Source organism: Scyliorhinus canicula, chromosome 13 (genome assembly GCF_902713615.1).
Source record: "Scyliorhinus canicula chromosome 13, sScyCan1.1, whole genome shotgun sequence".
NCBI lineage: Eukaryota > Metazoa > Chordata > Chondrichthyes > Carcharhiniformes > Scyliorhinidae > Scyliorhinus > Scyliorhinus canicula.
Window position 1 is genome coordinate 64,811,502 of NC_052158.1, and position 23,355 is coordinate 64,834,856.

Genomic DNA, 23,355 nt, shown 5'->3' on the forward strand with positions numbered 1-23,355 from the left:
GTTCTGCTTAAAGAAGCTTCAAAGAAGACTCCTATTGGACTCGAACCGTTAACTCTGTTTCTCTCTCTCCACAGACACTGTCAGATCTGCTGAGTTTTTCCAGCACTTTCTGTTTCTATTTCAGTTCAACATGCTATCTTAAAGATGGCAGATCCAACAGTGCAACACTCTCCCAACAGTATAACAAATTGTCAGCCGAAATGAGTGAGGGCTAAACCCATAACCTGCTGACTCCGCAACAAGGGTGCCTCCACTCAGCCGAGGCTGACTCGAGGTGTTAGCCCAAGGAGGCCTTCGATAAATAAATGGCTGTACAGCCACGTTATTGTTACCTTAAAGTTCAGGGAATATGGAAAGGCATTCTATGATCTGCAGCAATTTACATAAAGAAGGGAATACTGGTGAAGGTTTCTTAAAGGAACAAACTATCTTTTTTAAAGAGGATGTAGATTGTATTAGAAAATTCAGGGACGAACAATTGCAAATATTCACCATGATTGGAAGGTTATTTTTCTGTTCATTTCTCTACTGACACTTGACTTGGTTCCACCAAATCAAGTGTCCAGGGCGTTGTAGATCCATTGACTCCATCTACACCTGCTGTTGCCTTGGGAAAGGGGGCAGCATAATCAAAGACCCCTCCCACCCAGCTTACTCACACTTCCAATTTCTTGCATCGGGCAGGAAATACAAAAAATCTGAGAACACCCACGAACAGACTCAAAAACAGCTTCTTCTCCACTGTTACCAGACTCCTAAGCGACCCCCTTATGGACTGACCTCATTAATACTACACCCCTGTATGCTTCACCCGATGCTGGTGTCTATGTATTTACATTGTGTACCTTGTGTTGCCCTATTATGTATTTTATTTTTATTTTATTTTTATGTACTAAATGATCTCTTTGAGCTGCTCTCAGAAAAATACTTTTCAGTGTACCTCGGTACACGTGACAATAAACAAATCCATCTACCCAATACCGCAGTCCTCAAGTTCTTTCCCAAGAGAGTATCACAGTGAGAGTATCCCAGTACTTATCTCGCCAGTTCCCATGCATGTGTACCTTCCTGAAGGTGATACTAGATAGGAATAAGGAGCCAAGTTCTGTTTCTATTATCATTAACCTCCCTATCAAACTACCCAGTCCTCTCCCACTTCCAATCGCAGGTACGCTGCAATGTACCAGCTAATTGTCTGCATGGCTTGATATTGTATTCATTCCGTTTGTTCTGATTCTGAATAGCTATCTGTTGTTGGATTATGATAGTCTGTTACACTATTGGATCTCCTAATTTGATTTTTTGGAAATGGCTCAGGTTGTGGTTAAGCAAGTGTTCCATGAAATTAGGTACAAGAAAACAAGCAAAAAGAAAGATGCCGTATAAAAATGGAAGGTTGGGATAGCTATAAAAATGAGGGTGCATAAAGAGATGAACAAAACATTGCAAAAGAGTTAAAAACCAACCGGAAAACTGCAAATATATATTGAAAAACCAATGTGGTAGAGGAAAATGTGGGCTGTGGTGTCTAACCGGTCATTTGAAATTGGAAATTCACTAGACAGATAAATGTGTTCACTGATTCCCAGCAGAGTCAAAATTGTACCCATACCCTTCTATTCCACATGTACTACAACTAGTGCTCGTCCCACCAACTCCCCTCCCGCCCCCGCCCATTCCAGGGTATCACTCCCTTGTCAATCATTAATCAATCTCTCTCTCTCTCTCTACTCTCTACATTTTATGCATTAGATTTGGGTTCCCTCTTGTGTACATGTTGCCAAGGCCTACTGGAGCCATTCCATGAGGCCATTTAATGTTGTGGGGGGAGAGTGTAATGAAGTTATATTGCACAATGTCCAGATGTTTGTGGAACAAAGTATCAATTTTTCCCAATATGAAGAATTTTATCGATCAGTTAAACAGTGTGCTGGGTGAAGACCTGGCGGATATGTCTGAGTTTTTTCTTCCTGGAATGTAATTGGAGAGAGAGTTTTACATCAAATGATTGGTGCATTACTGTTATAGGGTGTTATTATTATGCATCTTGTTATTTAAATCCAGTGCTGTGACGTCATTAGGGTTGTTATTACCTGTGTATATTTGTATTTAACTTGGGTATGATTCTTTTCCATTAACGTTATTTCAATATTTAACTAGCTGCTCCCATTTCTGAGTCCATAATCTATTTTAAACTTAGTTGTTTTTATGTACCAAAGAATATTAACTATGTGATTAAAGCATTATGACTACCTTTTTGCAGTCAAATTACCACGATCACAAAAGTAGAAAGTAACCAATTAGAAAACAAACCCTCAGTTTTATCCATTAAGGAAGAGGAGAATTAGCAGGCATGAATATTGTGATTTGAGCTTAACATATTTGCACAATGTTTTTTATTAAGCTGCGGCCAAGTCTTGCATCTTATCTCGCGTTTGTCAAACTCTAGATGCCATTCTTGAAAAGGGCCAAAAATATATGATCAATGTGAAAGAAAGATGGTTATTTCCTGCTGGTTTTCTTTCCAAATCTTGATAAACTAGCCTTTCCTGAAAGTTTGGAGCATTTAACCTCAGGCTAATTACACAAGCAATACCTTTTAAAGGGACATGCCGCACCAAACACCGCTCTAATTTATCAGTGAAAAACTCGGGTGCTCCTCAGTGATCCTGCAAGGGGGTCAAATAGTGTTCTCAGGGTAGAGGTCATGGGGGATTGCTTGAAACAAAGCTTATTCTCTGTGGACCTTCTCTTCCCTTTTAGAATATATTTCAATGTGGAACTAAGCCACAGATCTTGGCATGGAACCTGGAACAGACTTGTCCTATCTATCCAAATATATTGTAATCACGATGAGCAAAAATTAAAAGAATGTACATTCTGAAGAATGGAAACAGGATGTGTGTCTTGAAAGTGAGAAACCATTGGGTGGAGAGAGAATATTGAAAATGAAGTTTAATTGACAAGATTGAAATTATTTTGTGAGACTGAAACTTGAGTCGTATAGTGTTTCAGCACAGCAAGGGGCCCTTCAGCGAGGACATCAGGTGGCATAACGTAGGGGGAAGACATGCCCAAGGTGGTTTCCGCTGAGTACTGCACTTTTTGCCCTTTTCTCTCCGTATCACGGGGTATTTCTTTTGAAAACCCACATAATTAGTATTAAGGGTATTTTTGAAAAGCCACATAATTAATGGGATAAAGATCCTACATGATTAATGCCCAGAAAAGTCAGGGGAAAGAAGGTGGACAGCAGAAGTTTATTGACAGAGTCAGAGGCCTCCGACTTCGTCAGCAGATGAAATAGCGGAACCTCTGTGGTTCCGGCCACTCCACTAACATCCGAGGCGCCGTTGAGTACTTTGGCAAAGGCATTGGCAGATTGTGTCTGAGGACAACCGGAAATCAATGGCCCCCATCCGAGTTGCTCTGGAGAAGACCAGTGAAACCGTGAAAGCCCATGGAGCCACGATAAAATGTGGAAGTGGCCCTTTCGAGACATAGTGATCAGATTGCCTCACAGGAAGCAGAGATGTCTCTGGTGGCCAAAGCGAATAAGCCGTTGAAGGCCAAGGTGAATGATCTAGTCAAGTAGAGAAGTAGTCCAGGAGGAAAAACATTCGAATTGCGGGGCTGCCAGAGGGGTTGGAAGGCTAAACATCCACGGACTACTTCACAGAGATGTTCGATAAGATGGTGGGTGTGGGTGGATTCACTTTCCCCCTCCTGAGTTGGACCGAGCCCATCGTATGCTCCGGCACGCATCGGCAGAGGCCTTGTCCTGCGGATCCACCGCAGTTTGGGCATAGGTTTGGAGTTGAATTCTATGTGGGGTACTGTTTGTTATGAAAATATACAGCTCCCTTTCGGAGCGCAGTGGTTTGTGGGGTGTTGGTATTTTGTTGATTGATTTTTCTTAACTCTAGTTGGGAGCCTCCCTACTAACCTAAGAGTTAGCTAATGGGAGCGGTTTTGAAGGGTTAGCTGCAGCTCATTATAGTAGTATTTTAGATAATGAGCTTGGAGCTCTTGTTTTGTGTACGTTTGAATTGGATTTTAGTTGTTTGTGTTTGCCTTGCCTCTATTTGTATGTGTATTTGGGTGAGTTAGTATTCGGGGGCGATGGAGGGGGTGGGGAGGGGGGAGCGGTTATGGAGCTAGTTTGCTGGCTGCAGATTTTTCTTTGTTCAGTTTTGTGATTTGATTTGGTGCCCAGCTTGGGCCAGTCTGGTTGCTTTACCTTTTTATATATCTTTTGAGTAACCTTTTTAGTGGAAAAGGCTCATGGCGGGTTGGGTTGAGCACGGTGGAAGACCCCCAGTTTGTTTGGTTACCTGGAACATCAGGGGGTTGAATGGCCCAGTGAAAAGGTCGGGAGTATTTGCTCACCTAAAGAATTTAAACTCCAATCTGGTGTTTTTGCAAGAGACTCCATTTTGTGTCGGGGACCAGGCAAGCCTATGGAAGGGGTGGGTAGGACAAGTCTTTCATTCGGGTTTCGATGGTAGGATCAGGGATACGGCAGTATTAATTAATAAAGGGGTTCAGTTTTTTGCGCCAAACCCAGCGGCAGGCACGTTATTGTCTGTGACTTTCTGGTGGTTATTATTAATATCTATGCCCCAAACTGGCACAATACACATTTTATTAGTAATCAGCTCCTCTCCCGTTTAGATTCACATCAGTTTATTTTGGGTGGGGACCTAAATTCTCTTCTGAATCCCAGTCCGGTTGTTGTCTTTAATGGAGCAGATTTTGGGGGGGTGATTATCTCCCATAAAGTTCACATAGTGAAGACAGCGAGGCTGGAGTGGCAGAGGCTGGTGGACTCCATTCTTGAGGTAGAGCACCAGGTCTCACTCGCTCTTCCCCGGAGTTGTTGGCAAGTAGGAAAACGCAACAAACACAATTCAAGCTATTGTCAACAGACAGAGCAGGACGCCAGCTGTATTCCTTTTTAAAAATAAATTTAGAGTACCCAATTAATTGTTTTCCAAATAAGGGGAATTTAGCTTGGCCAATCCACTTACCCTGCACATCTGTGGGGTCGAAACCCACGCAGACACGGGGGAGCATGTGCAAACTCCACGTGGACAGTGACCCAGAGCCGGGATCGAACCTGGGACCTCGGCGCCATGAGGCAGCAGGGCTAACCCACTGCGCCACAGTGCTGCCCTAACTGTGATGCTTAAGGGGCATGTTTTATGAATACGGGGAGAAAGTCAGTCGCCATTTGGCTCACCAGCTTAAGTGCCAGATGGCTTCCTGAGAAATTGTACAGATACGCAACTCGAGTGGCAGCCTGGTTTCTGCCCCTCCTCAGGTTAATGCAGCTTTTGAATCGTTCTATCCGGATCTTCGTAGATCGGAACTCCAATGGAGGGATCGGTCATGACTGACCTTTTGGATAGCTTATCCATCCCAGCGGTGGAGGTGGAGAGCAGCAATGAGTTGGAATCCCCTTTGGGCCCAGAGGAGCACTGGATTGATGCAGACTGCAAGGCCCCTAACCTGGATGGCTTTCCTATTGAATTTTGTAAGAGGTTCGCGGAGCAATTGGTGCCCTTAATTCTGGACATTGATTCCGTATCCCGGGGTCCGTTGTCCTCTACCCTCACAGACCTCTAATTCCTTTGATTCTCAAGAAAAAGACCCAACAGAGTATGAGTTGTATCAACCTATCTAACTCTTGAATGCAAATGTTAAGTTACTTGCCTAGTGCCTCACGGCATCAAGGACCCAAATTCGATCCCGGGTCACTGTCCGTGTGGAGTTTGCACATTCTCCCCGTGTCTGCGTGGGTCTCACCCCTCAACCCAAAGATGTATAGGGTAGGTGGATTGGCCACGCTAAATTATCCCTTAATTGAAATTTTTTATTTAGAACATAAGAAAATAAGAATTAGGAGCAGGAGTAGGCCATCTGGCCCCCTCGAGCCTGCTCCGACATTCAATGAGATCATGGCTGATCTTTTGTGGACTCAGCTCCACTTTCCGGCCCGAACACCATAACCCTTAATCCCTTTATTCTTCAAAAACTATCTATCTTTATCTTAAAAACATTTAATGAAGGATCCTCAACTGCTTCACTGGGCAAGGAATTCCAGATTCACAACCCTTTGGGTGAAGAAGTTCCTCCTCAGCTCAGACCTAAATCTACTTCCCCTTATTTTGAGGCTATGCCCCCTAGTTCTGCTTTCACCCGCCAGTGGAAACGACCTGTGTGCATCTATCCTATCTATTCCCTTCATAATTTTATTTGTTTCTATAAGATCCCCCCCCACATCCTTCTAAATTCCAACGAGTACAGTCCCAGCCTACTCAACCTCTCCTCGTAATCCAACCCCTTCAGCTCTAGGATTAACCTGGTGAATCTCCTCTGCACACCCTCCAGCGCCAGTACGTCCTTTCTCGGGTAAGGAGACCAAAACTGAACGCAATACTCCAGGTGTGGCCTCACTAACACCGTATACAATTGCAGCATAACCTCCCTAGTCTTAAACTCCATCCCTCTAGCAATGAAGGACAAAATTCCATTCGCCTTCTTAATCACCTGTTGCACCTGTAAACCAACTTTTTGCGACTCATGCCTAGGTCTCTGCACAGCAGCATGTTTTAATATTTTATCATTTAAATAATAATCCCTTTTGCTGTTATTCCTACCAAAATGTATAACCTCATATTTTTCAACATTGTACTCCAACTGCCAGACCATAGCCTTAACCTATCCAAATCCCTCTGCAGACTTCCAGTATCCTCTGCACTTTTTGCTTTACCACTCATCTTGGCGTCGTCTGCAAACTTGGACACATTGCACTTGGTCCCCCAACTCCAAATCATCTATGTAAATTGTGAACAATTGTGGGCCCAACACTGATCCCTGAGGGAGACCACTATCTACTGATTGCCAACCAGAGAAACACCCATTAATCCCCACTCTTTTCTTTCTATTAATTAACCGATCCTCTATCCATGCTACTACTTTATCCTTAATGCCATGCATCTTTACCTTATGCAGAAACCTTTTGTGTGGCACTGATATACCACATCCATTGGCTCCCCGTTATCTGTCGCACTGGTAATGTCCTCAAAAAATTCCACTAAATTAGTTAGGCACGACCTGCCCTTTATGAACCCATGCTGTGTTTGCCCAATGGGTCAATTTCCATCCAGATGCCTCGCTATTTCTTCCTTAAAGTTAAGCTAACTGGCCTATAATTACCCGCTTTCTGCCTACCTCCTTTTTTAAACAGTGGTGTCATGTTTGCTAATTTCCAATCCGCCAGGACCATCCCAGAGTCTAGTGAATTTTGGTAAATTATCACTAGTGCATTTGTAATTTCCCTAGCCATCTCTTTTAGAACTCTGGGATGCATTCCATCAGGGCCAGGAGACTTGTCTACCTTTAGCCCCATTAGCTTGCCCATCCTTAGTAATAACAATCATCTCGAGGTCCTCACCTGTCATAGCCTCATTTCCATCAGTCACTGGCATGTTATTTGTGTCTTCCACTGTGAAGACCGACCTAAAAAATCTGTTTAGTTCCTCAGCCATTTCCTCATCTCCCATTATTAAATCTTCCTCCTCATCCTCTAAAGGACCAATATTTACCTGAGCCACTCTTTTTTTTGTTTTATAAATTTGTAGAAACATTTACTATCTGTTTTTATATTCTGAGCAAGTTTACTCTCGTAGTCTATTTTACTCTTTATAGCTTTTTTCGTAACTTTCTGTTACCCCCTAAAGATTTTCCAGTCCTCTAGTCTCCCACTAATCTTTGCCACTTTGTATGCTTTTTCCTTCAATGTGATACTCTCCCTTATTTCCTTAGATATCCACGGTCGATTTTTCCTCTTTCTACCGTCCTTCCTTTTTGTTGGTATAAACCTTTGCTGAGCACTGTGAAAAATCGCTTAGAAGATTCTCCACTGTTCCTCAACTGTTTCACCATAAATTCTTTGCTCCCAGTCTACCTTAGCTAGCTCTTCTCTCATCCCATTGTAATCTCCTTTGTTTAAGCACAAAACACTAGTGTTTGACTTTACCTTCTCACCCTCCATCTGTATTTTAAATTCCACCATATTGTGATCGCTCCTTCCGAGCAGATCCCTAACTATGAGATCATTAATCTATGAAACTATCGCGGATACATTCTATAAACCCCTCCACAAGGCTGCCTTGACTGACCTGGTTAAACCAATTGACTAGATTAAAATCCCCCATGATAACTGCTGTACCATTTCTTCATGCATCCGTTATTTCTTTGTTTATTGCCTTAATGTTACTATTTGGTAGCCTATAGACTACTCCTATCAGTGACTTTTTCGCCTTACCATTCCTGATTTCCACCCAAATGGATTCAACCTTATCCTCCATAGCACCGATGTCATCCCTTACTATTGCCCGAATGTCATCCTTAAATAACAGAGCTACACCACCTCCCTTACCATCCACTCTGTACTTCCGAATAGCTTCATACGCTTGGATATTTAACTCCCAGTTGTGACCATCCTTTAACCATGTAAAACGTTACTTGTCAAGGTGGGACTGGAACCCTGCCTTCCAGAGGTAATCTCAGAGGATCAGACAGGCTTTGTTGAGGGTTGACAATTGTTGGCCAATATATGTCGTTTGCTAAATGATGTTGTCCTTTCTCCCTCCTCAGTGCCCAAACCGGGGGTAATTGTTTCCCTGGATGCCGAAAAAGGAGTGGAGTGGGAGTATCTGTTGAGATTCCTGAGAGGTTTGGATTAGGCCACCAGTTTATTTCCTGAAGTTGACTACTGTATAGCAAATACTGCTGGTATTTGTTTGAATGCCCTGAGCTCTAGTTACTTTCTATTGAATGGTGGCACGATACAGGGCTGTCCACTCTCCGGTCTTGTTTACTTTGGCAATAGACCGCTCACTTTAGTGCTGAGGTCCTCTATTAACTGAAATGGGATGAAGTGGAGAGGGATGAGGGATCAGGTATCCCTTTATGCAGATTACCTACTTCTCTATGTTATGGACCCAGTACCTCCATAGATGAGATAATGAAGCTACTTAGTTGTTTGGTTACACGTTGAACTTGGACAAGAGTGAACGTTTCCCGGTCAACCCCCTCGGGGAGGAGAGCCCAACTGGAGAAGTTACCTTTTCCCCTTGTCAAGGCTAACGTTTGTTATCTGGGGGTCTGGATGGCACACAGTTGGGCCTTGTGACATAAATTAAATGACACTAACCTGGTTGACCACGTCAAGTCTGGGCATTCAAGGTGAGGTAAGCTCCCCATGCGCTTGGCAGGTAGGGTTCAGATTATTAAAATGAACGTGCTCCCAAGATGTTTATTATTTTTTCAACGTCGCCACGTTTTTATCCCCAAGTCCTTTTTGGTCAAAGTCCACAAATTAATGTCCTCCTTTATCTGGACGGATAAGACTCCAAGGATCTGTGGGGCGTTGCTTCAAAGGAACAAACAGTCAGGGGGCTTGGCTCTACCCAATTTATTGTTTTATTTTTGGGCAGCCAATATTCAGATATTGTTGTGGTTCAGCGATCCTGGTCCCATATGGGGACAAATGGAAGCGAACTCCTGCATGTTTCTTAACCTTGCGCAATAGTTACTGCATCATTGCCTTTCTCTCCAGTGAGATTTTCCCTGAATCCAGAGGTGGTCTCCACCCTGAGAATCTGGAAGTAGTTCGGGCAGCATTTCAATCTCTGTTCCATGTCTTCAGTGGCCTCCATCTGCAACGACCTTTTTCTGCCAGTCGGTTTGGACTTGATGTTAGAGGGGAAGTGCCTGGTGAGGTTTGGTGACCTCTTTGTGACAGGGAGGTTTGCTAGTTTTAAAGAGTTAGTGGAGAAATTCCAACTGCCTGGCTCGATCCTTTTCGGGTATTTTCACATTGTTTTTTCGCGCAAGGCTTTTTCCTCCTTTGCCTTGTCGCCGCTCTCTTCCCTGTTGAAGAGGATTTTGACCTTGGCCGGGTCTGATGGGTGGACTATTTAGAGCATATATGGCCATAAATTCTCAGCGAAGTTAGCTCCGTTGAGTGAGGGGAGGACAAAATAGGAGGGTGAATTGAGTTCCATTCTGGATGTTGAGGTATGGAGTGAGGCCCTTCAAAGGTCAATCACATGTCTTCATGTGCTCGGCTCAGCTGATTCAATTCAAGGTGGTGCACAGGGCGCATCTGACTAAAGCGAGATGAATGGATTCTTCTTTGGGGTGGAGGACGTATGAGCGTTGCTCTTGGGATCCGGCTAACCATACTCATATATTCTGGTCCTGTCCCAAATTGGTAAGCTTCTGGGCCTCTTTCTTTAACACCATGTTGGAGACATTCAATGTTGATTTGGATCCTTGTCTGCCGGTGGCCATATTTGGGGTATCAGACCCATCGGTGTTTCAGTTGGGGGTGAAGGCGGATGTCCTCGCCTTCGCCTTGTTGATAGCCTTGAGACGAGTTCTGCTTAGGTGGAAGTCTTCTACTCCACCTAATGTCTCGTCTTGGTTGGATGACCTCATGTCTTTACATTTAGAGAATGTTAAGTACGCCATTTGAGAGGTGGTGGAAGGGTTCTGCTAAGAAGCAGACATTAAATTCCTTTTTTAAGGAGCTGGTCCCCATCAGCTGTTAGGGGGGTTAGTTTAGTTCTTTTAACTTAAAGTTGATTAGTGTATTTGCTTGTTTGTCTCTTTCTTCTAGTGTGTATTTTTGGTTGATTGTTTTGTTTAATATAAAAAACATTTTTATAAACATTCCTTTTTGACAGATGCCCTTTGGCCCTCGTGTCTGTGCTGGCCTTCAAGCATCTGTCTAATCTAGTTCCATTTTCCAGCATTTGGTCCATAGCCATGTATGCTATGGCATTTCAAGTGCTCATCTAAATGCTTCTTAAATGTTGTGAGGGTTCCCACCTCTATCACCCTTTCAGACGGTGTATTCCAGATTCTCTCTCTCTCTCTCTCTCTCTCTCTCTCTCTCTCTCTCTCTCTCTCTCTCTCTCTCTCTCTCTCTCTCTCTCTCTCTCTCTCTCTCTCTCTCTCTCTCTCTCTCTTTCCCCCCCCCCCCCCCAATCCTCTGGGTGAAGGTATTTCCTAAGATCCCCTCTAAATCCCTTGCTCCTTAACTTAAATCTATGCCCCCTGGTTATTGACCCCTCTACGACGGGGAATTGTTTCTTCCTATCTAACCAATCTGTATCCATTATAATTTTGTACACCTCAATGACGTCTCCCCTCCGTCTTCTCTACTGTAATGAAAACAATCCCAGCCTATGCAGCCTCTCTTCATCGCTGATATGCTCCAGCCCAAGCAACATTCTTGTGAATCTCCCCCCCCCCCCCCCTTTCTGTTGCAATCACATCTTTCCTATAGTGTGGTGACCAGAACTGTGCACAGTACTCCAGCTGTGGCCTAAAGAGCATTTTATACAACTCCATCATAACCTCCTTGTTCTTATATTCTATGCCTTGGCTAATAAAGGCAAATATCCCTTCTTAACCAGCTTCTGTTTCTTCACATTATAGAGACCAACGGCAAAAGAGCTTCTGAAGCACAAATATATCCAGCGCTACACGAAGAAAACTTCCTACCTAACGGACCTAATCGATCGCTACAAGCGCTGGAAATCTGAGGGTCATGGCGAGGAGTCTAGCTCTGAAGACTCGGACCTGTAAGCATATGGACTTCCTGGGGTGAAGGGGTGGGGGCAGCATGACCCTAACTGACCAAATTGGAGCGTGTGGGACAGTATTCAGTCTGACCTGAAATGTTATAGCTGTTCAGGAATGCCGTTATCATTTCAAGGTGCATTTGCTTTGCTTTACTTCCACTTTCTGGTCACTTTCATTCTCCGGACATATCTCCGTATTTCCGTAATCTGTTCCTTTTGTTTCAGAGTGTTGGTTTAGAATTTTTAAAAAATCTTTGCAAGTCTCAGTGCAAACTGTGTTGCAGCCTGCAACAAGCTAAACTTTACCCACATAAACATGCAACAGCACTTGTATTACAAAATCTGCAAAATGGGTGTGTAAATGGCAATGAATTTCAATACAGGTAAATGTCAGGTGATATAGTTTGGCAGGAGAAATAAAGACTGACCCATATTTTTAGAGGAATTGAATTGAAAAGCATAGCAATTATGTTAAAAGTAATGGGAGATGGTAGAGTAATAATAATGTTGCGGGTAAGTATTCCAGAGTCCAAGGCTAATACTCCAGGGCCACAAATTCAAATCCCACCAAAGCAGCTGGTGGAATTTAGATTAAAAACAGTTATTATAAAGCAGGCATCAGTTTCATGGTCACCATTACTATTGCCAATTGTTATTAAAAATCCATCTGGTTCACTAACATATTTTAGGGAAGGAAATCTGCCAGCCTTACCTGGTCTGGCCTACCGGTGACTCTAGATTCAGAGCAACGTGGTTCACTCTCAGCAAGGGCAAGCCACTCGTATCACGGGTGATTAGAAATGGGCAATAAGTGCTTGCCCATCTTTATCCCTAGGGCCTTTTTTAAAAGGGTGACCAGAGCATCATGGGATTTGTTTGGGCGCATGGCACCCCGAGGGTGAAGAGGGTCTTCTTGGAGCGGAGTAGAGATGGGGGGGGGGGGGGGGGGGGCTGGCGTTGCCCAACCTCTCTGGGTACTACTGGGCGGCCAACGTGTCGATGGTGCGTAAGTGGGTGATGGAGGGGGAGGGGGCAGCATGGAAACGGATGGAGAGAGCGTCCTGTGGAGATACAAGCCTGGGGGCCCTGGTAACGGCACCATGGCCGCTCCCTCCCACGAGGTATACCACGAGTCCGGTGGTGGCGGCTACCCTCAAGATTTGGGGGCAGTGGAGGCGACATAAGGGAGAAGTGGGGGGCTCGATGGAGGCTCCGTTAAGGGGGAACCATAGGTTCGTCCCGGGATCATGGATGGGGGATTTCAGGGATGGCACAGAGTGGGCATCAGACAGCTGAGGGACCTGTTTATCGACGGAAGGTTTGCGAGCCTGGGGGAGTTGGAGGAGAAATTTGGGCTCCCGCCAGGAAACATGTTTAGATATCTGCAGGTAAAGGCATTTGCTAGACGGCAGGTGGAGGGATTCCCTGCGCTCCCCACAAGGGGGGTGAGTGACAGGGTGCTCTCGGGGGTCTGGGTCGGGGAGGGGAAGATATCCGATATCTACAAGCTTATGCAGGAGGTGGAAGAGGCGTCAGTAGAGGAGCTGAAAACGAAGTGGGAGGGGGAACTGGGGGAACAGATCGAAGACGGGACATGGGCTGATGCCCTGGAGAGGGTAAATTCTTCCTCCTCGTGTGCGCGGCTTAGCCTCATTCAATTCAAGGTGCTGCATAGGGCCCACATGACTGGGACGAGGATGAGTAGGTTCTTTGGGGGTGAAGATAGGTGTGTCAGGTGCTCGGGAGTCCAGCGAACCATGCCCATATGTTCTGGGCATGCCCGGCATTGGAGGAGTTCTGGAAGGGGGTGGCGAGGACGGTGTCAAGGGTGGTGGGATCCAGGGTCAAGCCAGGATGGGGACTCGCGATCTTTGGGGTTGGGGTAGAGCCGGGAGTGCAGGAGGCGAAAGAGGCCGGTGTGCTGGCCTTTGCGTCCCTAGTAGCCCGGCGAAGGATTTTGCTACAATGGAAGGACGCGAGGCCCCCAAGCATGGAGACCTGGATCAATGACATGGCGGGCTTCATTAAGCTTGAGAAGGTCAAATTCGCCCTGAGAGGATCGGTGCAAGGGTTCTTTAAACGGTGGCAACCTTTCCTCGACTTTCTGGCTCAACGATAGGGTACTGGGACAGTAGCAGCAGCAACCCGGGGGGGGGGGGGGGGGGGGGGGGGGGCGTTGATTATGTTTGTTTATTTTTTTAAAAAAAGGAATGGGCAATAAATGCTATGTTCCCAGGGGAACACTGAGATGGTGGGGGCACTGAACCAATATTTTGCCTCTATCTTCAAGGCAGAGGATAAGAAACAATTTCCCAAAACTGCAATTAATGAAGAAGAACTTGGTGCAATAACCATCACTAGGGAGAAGATATTGAATAAACTAATGGGATTAAAGGCAGATAAGTCTCCGGCATCTGTTGCCTAGACCCAAGGGCCCAAGAGTATTAAAGGAGGTGGCAGTAGAGAAAGTGGATTTATTGGTTGGCTATGATATTTCAAAATTCCCTGTATTCTGGAAAGGTCGCAGTAGATTGGAAACACGCTAATGTGACGCCCCTATTCAAAAAGTGAGAGGCAAAACGTAGGACACTATAGACCAGTTAGCTTGACCTTGGTGGTGGGGAAGTTGCTGGAATCAATCATTAAGGTGGAGATGACTGAACATTTTGAAAGACAAAGTTCAATCTACCATTGTCAGCATGGTTTTATGAAGCGTTAGTCATGCTTGACAAACTTGTTTGAGTTCTTTGAGGATGTCACCAGCAAGGTGGATAATGGGGAATATGTGGATGTGGCATATCTAGATTTCCACAAAACCGTTGACAATATCCCACATAAAAGAGTGATCCAGAGGTGAGATGGCAGGAGATTGGGGGTAGAATACTAGATTGGATTGAGGATTGGCTGACTGATAGAAAGCAGAGGGTGGGAAAAATCAATCCTTCTCTGGCTAGCGATCTGTAACTAGTGGGATACCGCAGGGTTCAGTCCTCGGACATCAACTGTTTACAATCTATATCAATGATCTGCAAGCAGGGACAGAGAGTAACAGCAAAATTTGTGGTGATACTAAAATAGATGGGAAAGGAGGCAGTGAAGAGAAGATATAATTTACAGACAGATATAGATAGGCTAGGAGAATAGGCCAAAGAAAATTGAGACTATATTAGGGAGGAAAAATATGCCCTTTGTGAGACTAGAGTTAGCTGTGCTGCTGCAGTCACCAAGAAGATGCCATAATTACTGTTCTGTAGGGCAGCACGGTGGCGCAGTGGGTTAGCCCTGCTGCCTCACGGCGCCGAGGTCCCAGGTTCGATCCCGGCTCTGGGTCACTGTCCGTGTGGAGTTTGCACATTCTCCCCGTGTTTGCGTGGGTTTCGCCCCCACAACCCAAAGATGTGCAGGGTAGGTGGATTGGCCACGCTAAATTGCCCCTTAATTGGAAAAATGAATTGGGTACTCTAAATTTATTTTAAAAAATAAAAATAATTACTGTTCTGTTCATTCTAGTCACTGATGTTCATTCCAGCGCTAGTGTTACTGTAGTGAGCACGTTCTTTTTGTTTCAAACTATTTTCTTCACACCTACTCTTCCCTCGACCACAAGGTGTTGCCTTCCTTGTTCAAGGACAGTTCCAGTATCCAGGGATCTATTCTTTCCACATAAACATGAACAAAGAACTTGGACAGGTTTGTCCAACAGTGAAGGGCATTACAGCCAAATCACGTTCCATCCTTGCCTGTCATCGCCAATCGCACTGCCAAAAGCTGGACAGCAATAGGGCATGCAACTGTTTTGGATACTTCTTCCCTAACTGCAGGGTTCTGTGGCCAATTGTACACTGCTTGATCTAACATCAGCTGACTCACCATTGACCCATGATTGCACCTGCGAGATTGCTGGTTTTTATGTTTCGGGCCCGTGACTTGACCTTTTGGACTTTAAAAGCCCTCATGGCCGCTATCATGTCCCTAAATGCCTTTGGTGTGAAGCGGGACCTTAGCCAAGAGTCATACTGGGGGAGTTGATTCAGAGACAAAGCAGCTTTCTTCAAGGGGAGGAAGGGTGTGTGAGTGACTAGAAATAACGAAGCTAATCTATAAACTGAAGAGCCCTGTATGGGTAGATCTGAGCACGTTCACAGTTACCGACTATCTGTTTGCAGGGAGGCTGATGGAGATGAGCGGGATCAGTGCCCAGTTTGGACTTTCCCCACTGTACGTCCCAGCACTTTGAGCAAGCTACAAAACGGAATGCCTGTTCTGAGTTCTCCCAAGGTAAGTCTGTGCACCGATCTACTTCCATCACCCTCTCGCACTGACGTTGTTGTGTTTAGCAGCCCAGCACTTTCCTGCAGTGATGTATTATTTTGTTACAAGGACCGCAGGATAGAATGTAATAGGTGTACTGCCTCCTAGCAACCCTGTACTCCCATTGCTATCATGGGATGAAAGGTAATGAAGTACATTTTCATTTTCTCACACTGGGCAAAACATAGAGGGGAGAATCAGATAGTGGAGCAAAATCCTTCCTGCCTGACACTCCACCGTGCTTTGCATTCAAGTGCCAGAGACACAAATCTATCCTGATATTTGCTGCAATGTGGAAATAATATAGCTGACAGTCCCATTCCACTCAGTTTTTCATGACTATATTTTACAGCACATTACTGTAAAGATTTTCATAAGCTCCATCGTCACACCAATGTTCTTTAATACCCACTAGACATGGGCACCTTACTTATAAACTAACACGACGGGGAGGGGGGCAGGGCGTTAATACCCACTAGACATGGGCACCTTACTTACAAACTAACATGGCTCGGCGTGTGTGGGGGGGGGGTACATGTAGAAAAACGGCCCACGGTCAAATGTCACACGAGCATAATTAGATTAAAATGGGCATCAAAGGTTTGGGGAGTCGTGGCTAAAGGCTTGACCACAGATATGTGTTTGAAAAGTGGTCTTAAATGAGGAGAGAAAGATGGAAGGGCTGAGAGAGGGAATTTCAGAGCTTGTGGCCTAGGCCTCTGGAAGTACAGCCACAAAGAAAAGGGAAACAAGAGGTAGGAGTGTGAAGAATGGGGAGTTCTGGATTGGAGGGGGGCATTACAAGATAAGAGGAGGTTGCGGAAATATGGAAGGGAAAGGCAATGAAGGGATTAAGAATGAGTTTGTTCATTTTAAATTGGAGGCATTGGGGGGGGGGGGGGGGGGGGAAGGAGGCAACACAGATCAGTGATGATTCAGGCAATGGTGAGTGCGGCTTAATGAAGGATAGGATATCAGCATTCTGGCGGCAGAGTTTTGTGTGCACTGGTTTACAGAGTGCGCAGGAGAGATCCGGGCAGGAGAGCATTGGAATCATCGAGACTAGAGCTGACAAAGGCATGGAGGAGAGTTTTAGGAGCAGATGGGCTGAGGCTGTGGTAAGGACAGATGGGAAATAGGTCTCAGAGTTGGTTTTGGTGAAGAAATAGGGTCAGGGTCTCCGTTGGATGCATAAAATATGTCATGGTTGATAATGGTCTAGTTCAACCTGAAGCAAAGGTTAAGGGAAGGAATAGAATCAGTAGTGAGCGTATGGCGTTTGTGTTGGGGACTGAAGGTAATGGATTCTGTCTTATCGATGTTTAACTAGAGAAAAATGCAGCTCACTCAAGATTGGATGCTGGAAGAGGAGTCTGTTAACACCGTCGAGAGGCCGAGAAGTGATCTTATGGATCAAGACCGAGCTCTTATGTTGTCAGCGTGCATGTGGAAAGTGGCTTTATTTCATTGGATGGTGTTGCCTGTAAATGGATGAGGAAGGATAGACCTTTGGGGACCTCAGGAAAATAAGCTGTTTCCGGAGTTGCTCGAACTGCAGTTAGTTAGGTACGAGTAGGTCCAGATGAACACTGTCCCACTGAGCTGGACAACAATGGAAAAGGAACAGCAATGGTGATGGTGAGGTTGACTGTGTCAAAGACTGAAGAGAGGAGGAGGTGGGAAAATGAACCATGCTCACAGAGGTGTCAGTCGTGACTTTGACCAGGGCAGTTTCAATGCTGTGTTAGGAGTGCAATCCAGATTGTTGAGATTCGAGCAGTAGCAGGAAGGATGGGCACGCATTTGGAAGGCAACAAATTCAAGGACTTGGTGTCACATCAAAAAGCCAGTTTCAAGGATGCTGGGGTGCCGATGATTGGTGGGACAATATTTTATTTTAAGCAAATAGCTAATTTCTTATTATGATTGAGAGAATTGTGATTGCCTCTTAACTACTCCAATTACAGACTGTCATTTGTACAAGGAATGCAACCCTGACCGAGCGAGTTAACAAGTTTAATTTGTTCCAGGGCGGTGCAGTGGTTAGCACTGCTGCCTCACGGCGCTGAGGACCTGGGTTCGATCCTGGGCCTGGGTCACTGTTCATGTGGAGTTTGCACATTTTCCCCATGTCTGCGTGGGCCTCACTCACCCCCACAACTCAACGGTGTGCAGGGTGGGTGGATTGGCTACGCCAAATTGTCCCTTGATTGGCAGGGGGGGGGGGAACTAGCTCTAGGAATAAACAGACAGGAGTGAATGTAATAGAGTAGTTGAGGTCAGAGGTGACAAATATTGCCTGAGTTTCTTTATTATTCTTTTGTATTTTGTTTTAATGAAGCCCTTGGAGCCCATGAAACGACAGCCAAAATCAAAGTGTTTGACGACGCTGGTCAACCCCATGTTCAGAGAGGTAATGCAGCCACTGTATATGACCAAATGTGCTTATGTGTGTGCCTGCTTATACATGTCGGCTGAAATGCTTCTAAAGACAGCTAATATCGGGCCAGTTTAGCTCAGTGGGCTAGACAGCTGGTTTGTAACGCAGAACAAGACCAGCAGCGCGGGATCAATTCCCGTACCAGCTTACCCGAACAGGCGCCGGAATGTGGCGACTAGGGGTTTTTCACAGTAACTTCATACTTGTGACAATAAAAGATTATTATTATTATATGCATGGAGAACGAGGAATTATTTCCTCCTTGATTAATATCAGCGGAATATCGAGGGTGTAAGTTGATTGAATGCCTATGTTTGCTGATATCACTAAGTCCACTCTTCCCCCTCCCAGGTTTTGGTCTGGTGTGAGAACCTTCAGCACTTATCAAAAAAAGTAGCTTGCTCCCTTTGAGAGTCCTGAATGGACTGAGATCAAAGAGCAGATTTCATCAATAACCTTCACCGCCTGCAGAGACAGAACTTGCTTTCATCCTGCAGGTATGGGCTGTAGTCATGCCTCAGCTGCTGAAGTGAAAGAACGCTGTTGTAATCCACTCCTTCCCCTTGATCGTTTCTGTCTGGACTGGATTTATATCCAGCTCCCAAAAGGGAAATAAATCCATGTTTAATGCTGCATTCCCATTTATTGGATTTTCTGTAAGCTCAAAGAATGCTCTCTGTAACCTGCAAGTAAATACGCCGCCTGGAAAATACTGAGGCACCCATACCAGGAGGCCAACTCCTGTGATTAGTCTGTGCTTCGATGGTTGATTTCTTCATGAATCACAAATGGAGACTGGCCGTTGGTGGAAGTACCTGCAACCCCTGACCTCGAGGGCAAAGCGATGCTGCAGAAAGGCAACATCCTGGACATCAGGCCACTTTTTCTTCAGATGCAGTGGCATCCCTACATTTCTAGCATTTTGTGTCCTTATTCTTCCACGGGTGTTGTGGACAGGGATATATTTCCAAATCAGAATAGTGTGCGACTTGGAGGGGAACCTGCAGGTGATGGTATCTGCTGCCTTTGTCCTTGTAAGTGGTAGAGATCACGCGTTTGCAAGGTGCTGTTGAAAAAAACCTTGGTGAGTTTCTGCAATGAATCGTGTATATGACGCACACTGCTGCCAGTTGTTGGTGATGGAGGGAGTGAATGTTGAAGGTGATGGATAGGGTGCCACTCAAGCCCGCTGTTTTGTTCTGGATTGTGTTGAGCTTCTTGAGTCTTGTTGGAGATGTGCTCATCTCGGCAAGTAAAGACTATTCCATTGCACTCGTGACTTTTGCCTTGCGTGTGGTTGGCAGGCTGGGGAGACAGGAGTGAGTTACTCTCCACAGAATTCCCACCTTCCTGTTGAGCTGCCATTAACATTGTTATTTTGGACTTCTGGTTGCGGTGATGCAGTGCTAAGCCGCATGTTCGGTGGCTCCCGCTATTTTTGGACTTTCGGGCTCTTTTAAGGGCCCGCAATGGCGCTGTTTTGACTTTTCCCCGGGTGGGAACGCAGCCTCTGTGCTTGGCGGCCGGTGGATGGGCTTGTCTAGAAGTGGAGCAACCAGAAAATCAACTTAGCAGCAGAAGAAGGTGCGAGGCAGAAAGGACAAGATGGTGGCGGGCGGGGAACCGGCAGCGTGGCAGCAGTGGGCGAGGGAGCAGCAGGCGTTGCTGCTGCGCTCCTTCCAGGAACTAAAGGCTGAGATCCTGGAGCCGTTGAGGGCATCGCTGGACAGGTTCGGGGGCGACTCAGACGGCTCAGGCTGTGGAGATTTTGGAGCTACAGCAGAAGGCTTCGGAGAACGAGGACGAGCCCCTGGGCCTGGCGGTGAAGGTGGAGTCGCACGAGGCACTTCACAAGAAATGGTTGGCGAGGATGGAGGAGATGGAGAATCGCTCCCGCCGGAAGAATCTGCTGATTTTGGGCCTCCCGGAGGGGCTGGAAGGTTCGGATTTGGGGGCCTACGTGGTCCTGTTGCTGAACTCACTGATAGGCGCGGGGTCGTTCCGTGGACCCCTGGAGCTGGAGGGTGCCCATCGGGTGATGCTGCGGAAGCCCAGGCCGAACGAGCCGCCCAGGGCGATGTTGGTCCGCTTTCAACGCTTGGTCGACCGTGAGTGTGTGCTTCGTTAGGCAAAGTGGGAGAGGAGTAGTAAGTGGGAGATTATGGAGATCTGGATCTACCAGGACTGGAGTGCAGAGGTGGCGAGGAGAAGGGCTGGGTTTAACCGGGCGAAGGCAGTGCTCCACAAGAAGGGGGTCAAGTTTGGCCTTTTGCAGCCGGCATACCTGTGGGTCACCTATAAAGACCGCCAACTTTACTTTGACTCCCCGGAGGAGGCCTGGACCTTTGTCCAGGCAGAGAAGCTGTGTCTTGAACTGGGGGCTGGGGAACATTGTACACAGCCCGGAGGCTTTGTCCTCCTGGGTATCCTTTCGCTTTTTTCTTTTTGGTTCTATTGGACGATGTATTTTTTGCTGTTCTGTTTTTTCTTGTCTGCTTTTCAGGACTGTTATCTGTTTACTTGGGTGCTTTATTATATCATGTTGCGATTTTTATTATTTCACAGGTTGCGGGTTTGGGTGGGGTTCGCGGCCCTGTTGGGTCATGTGCCTGTCTTCCTGCGTTTTGGGTCGGGGGGGGCAGGGCTTGGAATGGGGGCGCGGGCTTTTTTCCCGCGCTGGAGAAGCAGGGGGCGGGGGCGGCATTGGGGGAATGGGTGTGTGTCACTGGGGAGGGTAATTGGGGTCGCAGGAGCAGCCGGGGTCAGCAGGAGTCGGCTGACTTACGGAAGTACAATGACTGGAGTTACGCAGCTAGGGGGGCCCTAGCTTGGGTGGGGTGGGGAGGTTTGAGGGGGGGGATACCAGGTTGCTGCTGGAATGGCCAAGAAGGAGCTGGAGCGTGTAGAGGGGGTCGGGATGGGGGTCTGTCGCTGTGGGGAACGGGCTGAGCGGGGGGCGCGGGCACGTGGCGGAAGGGGTGGGTGGGCCAAGTGTTTCATTCGGGGCTGGATCCAAAAAACCGGGGGGCTGAGGGAGCAGCGCAGCCTTCGGGCTGAGTTCGACCAGAAATGCGGAGGCTCGATGGAGAAAGGCTCAGGGTGCGGTGTACGAGTATGGGGAGAAGGCGAGCAGGATGCTGGCACACCAGCTCCGTAAGTGGGATGCGGCCAGGGAGATTGGTGGTGTTAAGGATCAGGGAGGAAATGTGGTGTGGAGGGGGGTAAACATTAATGGGGTGTTCAGGGACCTTTATGAGGAAACTATATCGATCCGAACCTCCGGCGGAGGAGGGGGCGATGGGGCGCTTTTTAGACCGGCTGAGATTTTCGAGGGTGGAGGAGGGACGGGTGGAGGGTCTGGGGGTGCCAGTTGAGCTCGAGGAGCTGGTTAAAGGGATAGGGAACATGCAGATGGGGAAGGCGCCGGGGCCGGATGGGCTCCCGGTTGAATTTTACAAGACTTATGCGGACCTGCTGGGCCCCCTGTTGGTTAGGACCTTTAACGAGGCAAGGGGGGGGGGGGGGGGGGGGGGGGGGGGGGCTTTGCCCCCGACGATATCTCGTGCGCTGATCTCCTTGATTCTTAAGCGAGACAAGGATCCCCTGCAGTGTGGGTCATAGAGGCCGATCTCACTCTTGAATGTGGACGCCAAGTTGTTGGCAAAGATCTTAGCCACGAGGATTGAGGACTGTGTGCCGCAGGTTATTCACGAGGATCAAACGGGGTTTGTGAAGGGGAGGCAGCTGAACACTAATATACGGAGGCTCTTGAACGTTATAATGATGCCGGCGGTGGAAGGGGAGGCGGAGATAGTGGTGGCGCTAGATGCAGAGAAGGCCTTTGATTGGGTCGAGTGGGGGTACTTGTTGGTGGTGCTGGAAATGTTCGGGTTTGGGGAGGGGTTTGTTAGTTGGGCGAGGCTGTTGTCTGAGGCCCCGATGGCGAGTGTGGCCATGAATAAGAGGAGGTCGGAGTATTTTCGATTGTATCGAGGGACGAGGCAGGGGTGTCCCCTGTCCCCCTTACTTTTTGCGCTGGCAATTGAACCCCTGGCTATGGCGCTGAGGGAGTCGGGGGATTGAAGGGGGCTGGTCCGGGGTGGGGAGGAGCACCGAGTGTCGTTCTACGCGGTTTGTTATATGTGGCGGACCCGGTGGAGGGAATGCCAGTGGTGATGGGGATTCTTTGGGAATTTGGGGATTTCTCAGGGTATAAGCTTAACTTTGGGAAAAGCGAGTGTTTGTGGTACACCCGGGGGACCAGGAGGGGGAGATTGGGAGGCTTCCGCTGAAAAGGGCAGAGAGGAGCTTCAGGTACTTGGGCGTTCAGGTGGCCAGGAGCTGGGGGGCCTTGCATAAGCTTAACCTCACAAGGCTGGTGGAGCAAATGGAGGAGGAGTTTAAGAGGTGGGACATGCTGCCGCTGTCTCTGGCGGGTAGGGTGCAGTCAGTGAAGATGACTGTGCTCCCGAGGTTTCTGTTCCTGTTCCAGTGCCTTCCCATCCTTATCCCGAAGGCCTTTTTCAGGCGGGTTAACAGGAGCATTGCAGGATTTGTGTGGGCGCACGGGACCCCGAGGGTGAGAAGGGTGTTTCTGGAGAGGGGCAGGGATAGTGGGGGGGCTGGCGCTGCCCAACCTCTGGGTATTATTGGGCTGCCAACGCAGCGATGGTGCGTAAGCGGGTAATGGATGGGGAGGGGGCAGAATGGAAGAGGATGGAGATGGCATCCTGTGTGGGCACGAGCCTGGAAGCGCTGGTAACGGCGCCGTTGGCCGCTCCCTCCAACGAGGTATACCACGAGCCCGGTGGTGGCGGCTACCCTCAAGATTTGGGGGCAATGGAGGCGGCACAGGGGGGAGGTGGGGGCCTCGATGGGGTCCCCAATAGGGGGGAACCACCGGTTTGTTCCGGGGAGAATTGATGGCGGTTTCCTGAGTTG

General features: G+C 47.3%; 1 protein-coding gene across 1 annotated transcript in view; it reads left to right on the forward strand.

Moving 5' to 3' along the window:
- Nucleotides 1–23,355, forward strand: part of stk25b (serine/threonine kinase 25b) — a 90,385-nt gene that overhangs the window by 55,528 nt on the left and 11,502 nt on the right. The window contains exons 7-9 of the mRNA XM_038815656.1: nucleotides 11,518–11,663; nucleotides 15,830–15,941; nucleotides 18,316–18,387. Of these exons, the coding sequence (XP_038671584.1) occupies nucleotides 11,518–11,663; nucleotides 15,830–15,941; nucleotides 18,316–18,387 (330 nt within the window). The remainder of the gene's footprint in view (nucleotides 1–11,517; nucleotides 11,664–15,829; nucleotides 15,942–18,315; nucleotides 18,388–23,355) is intronic.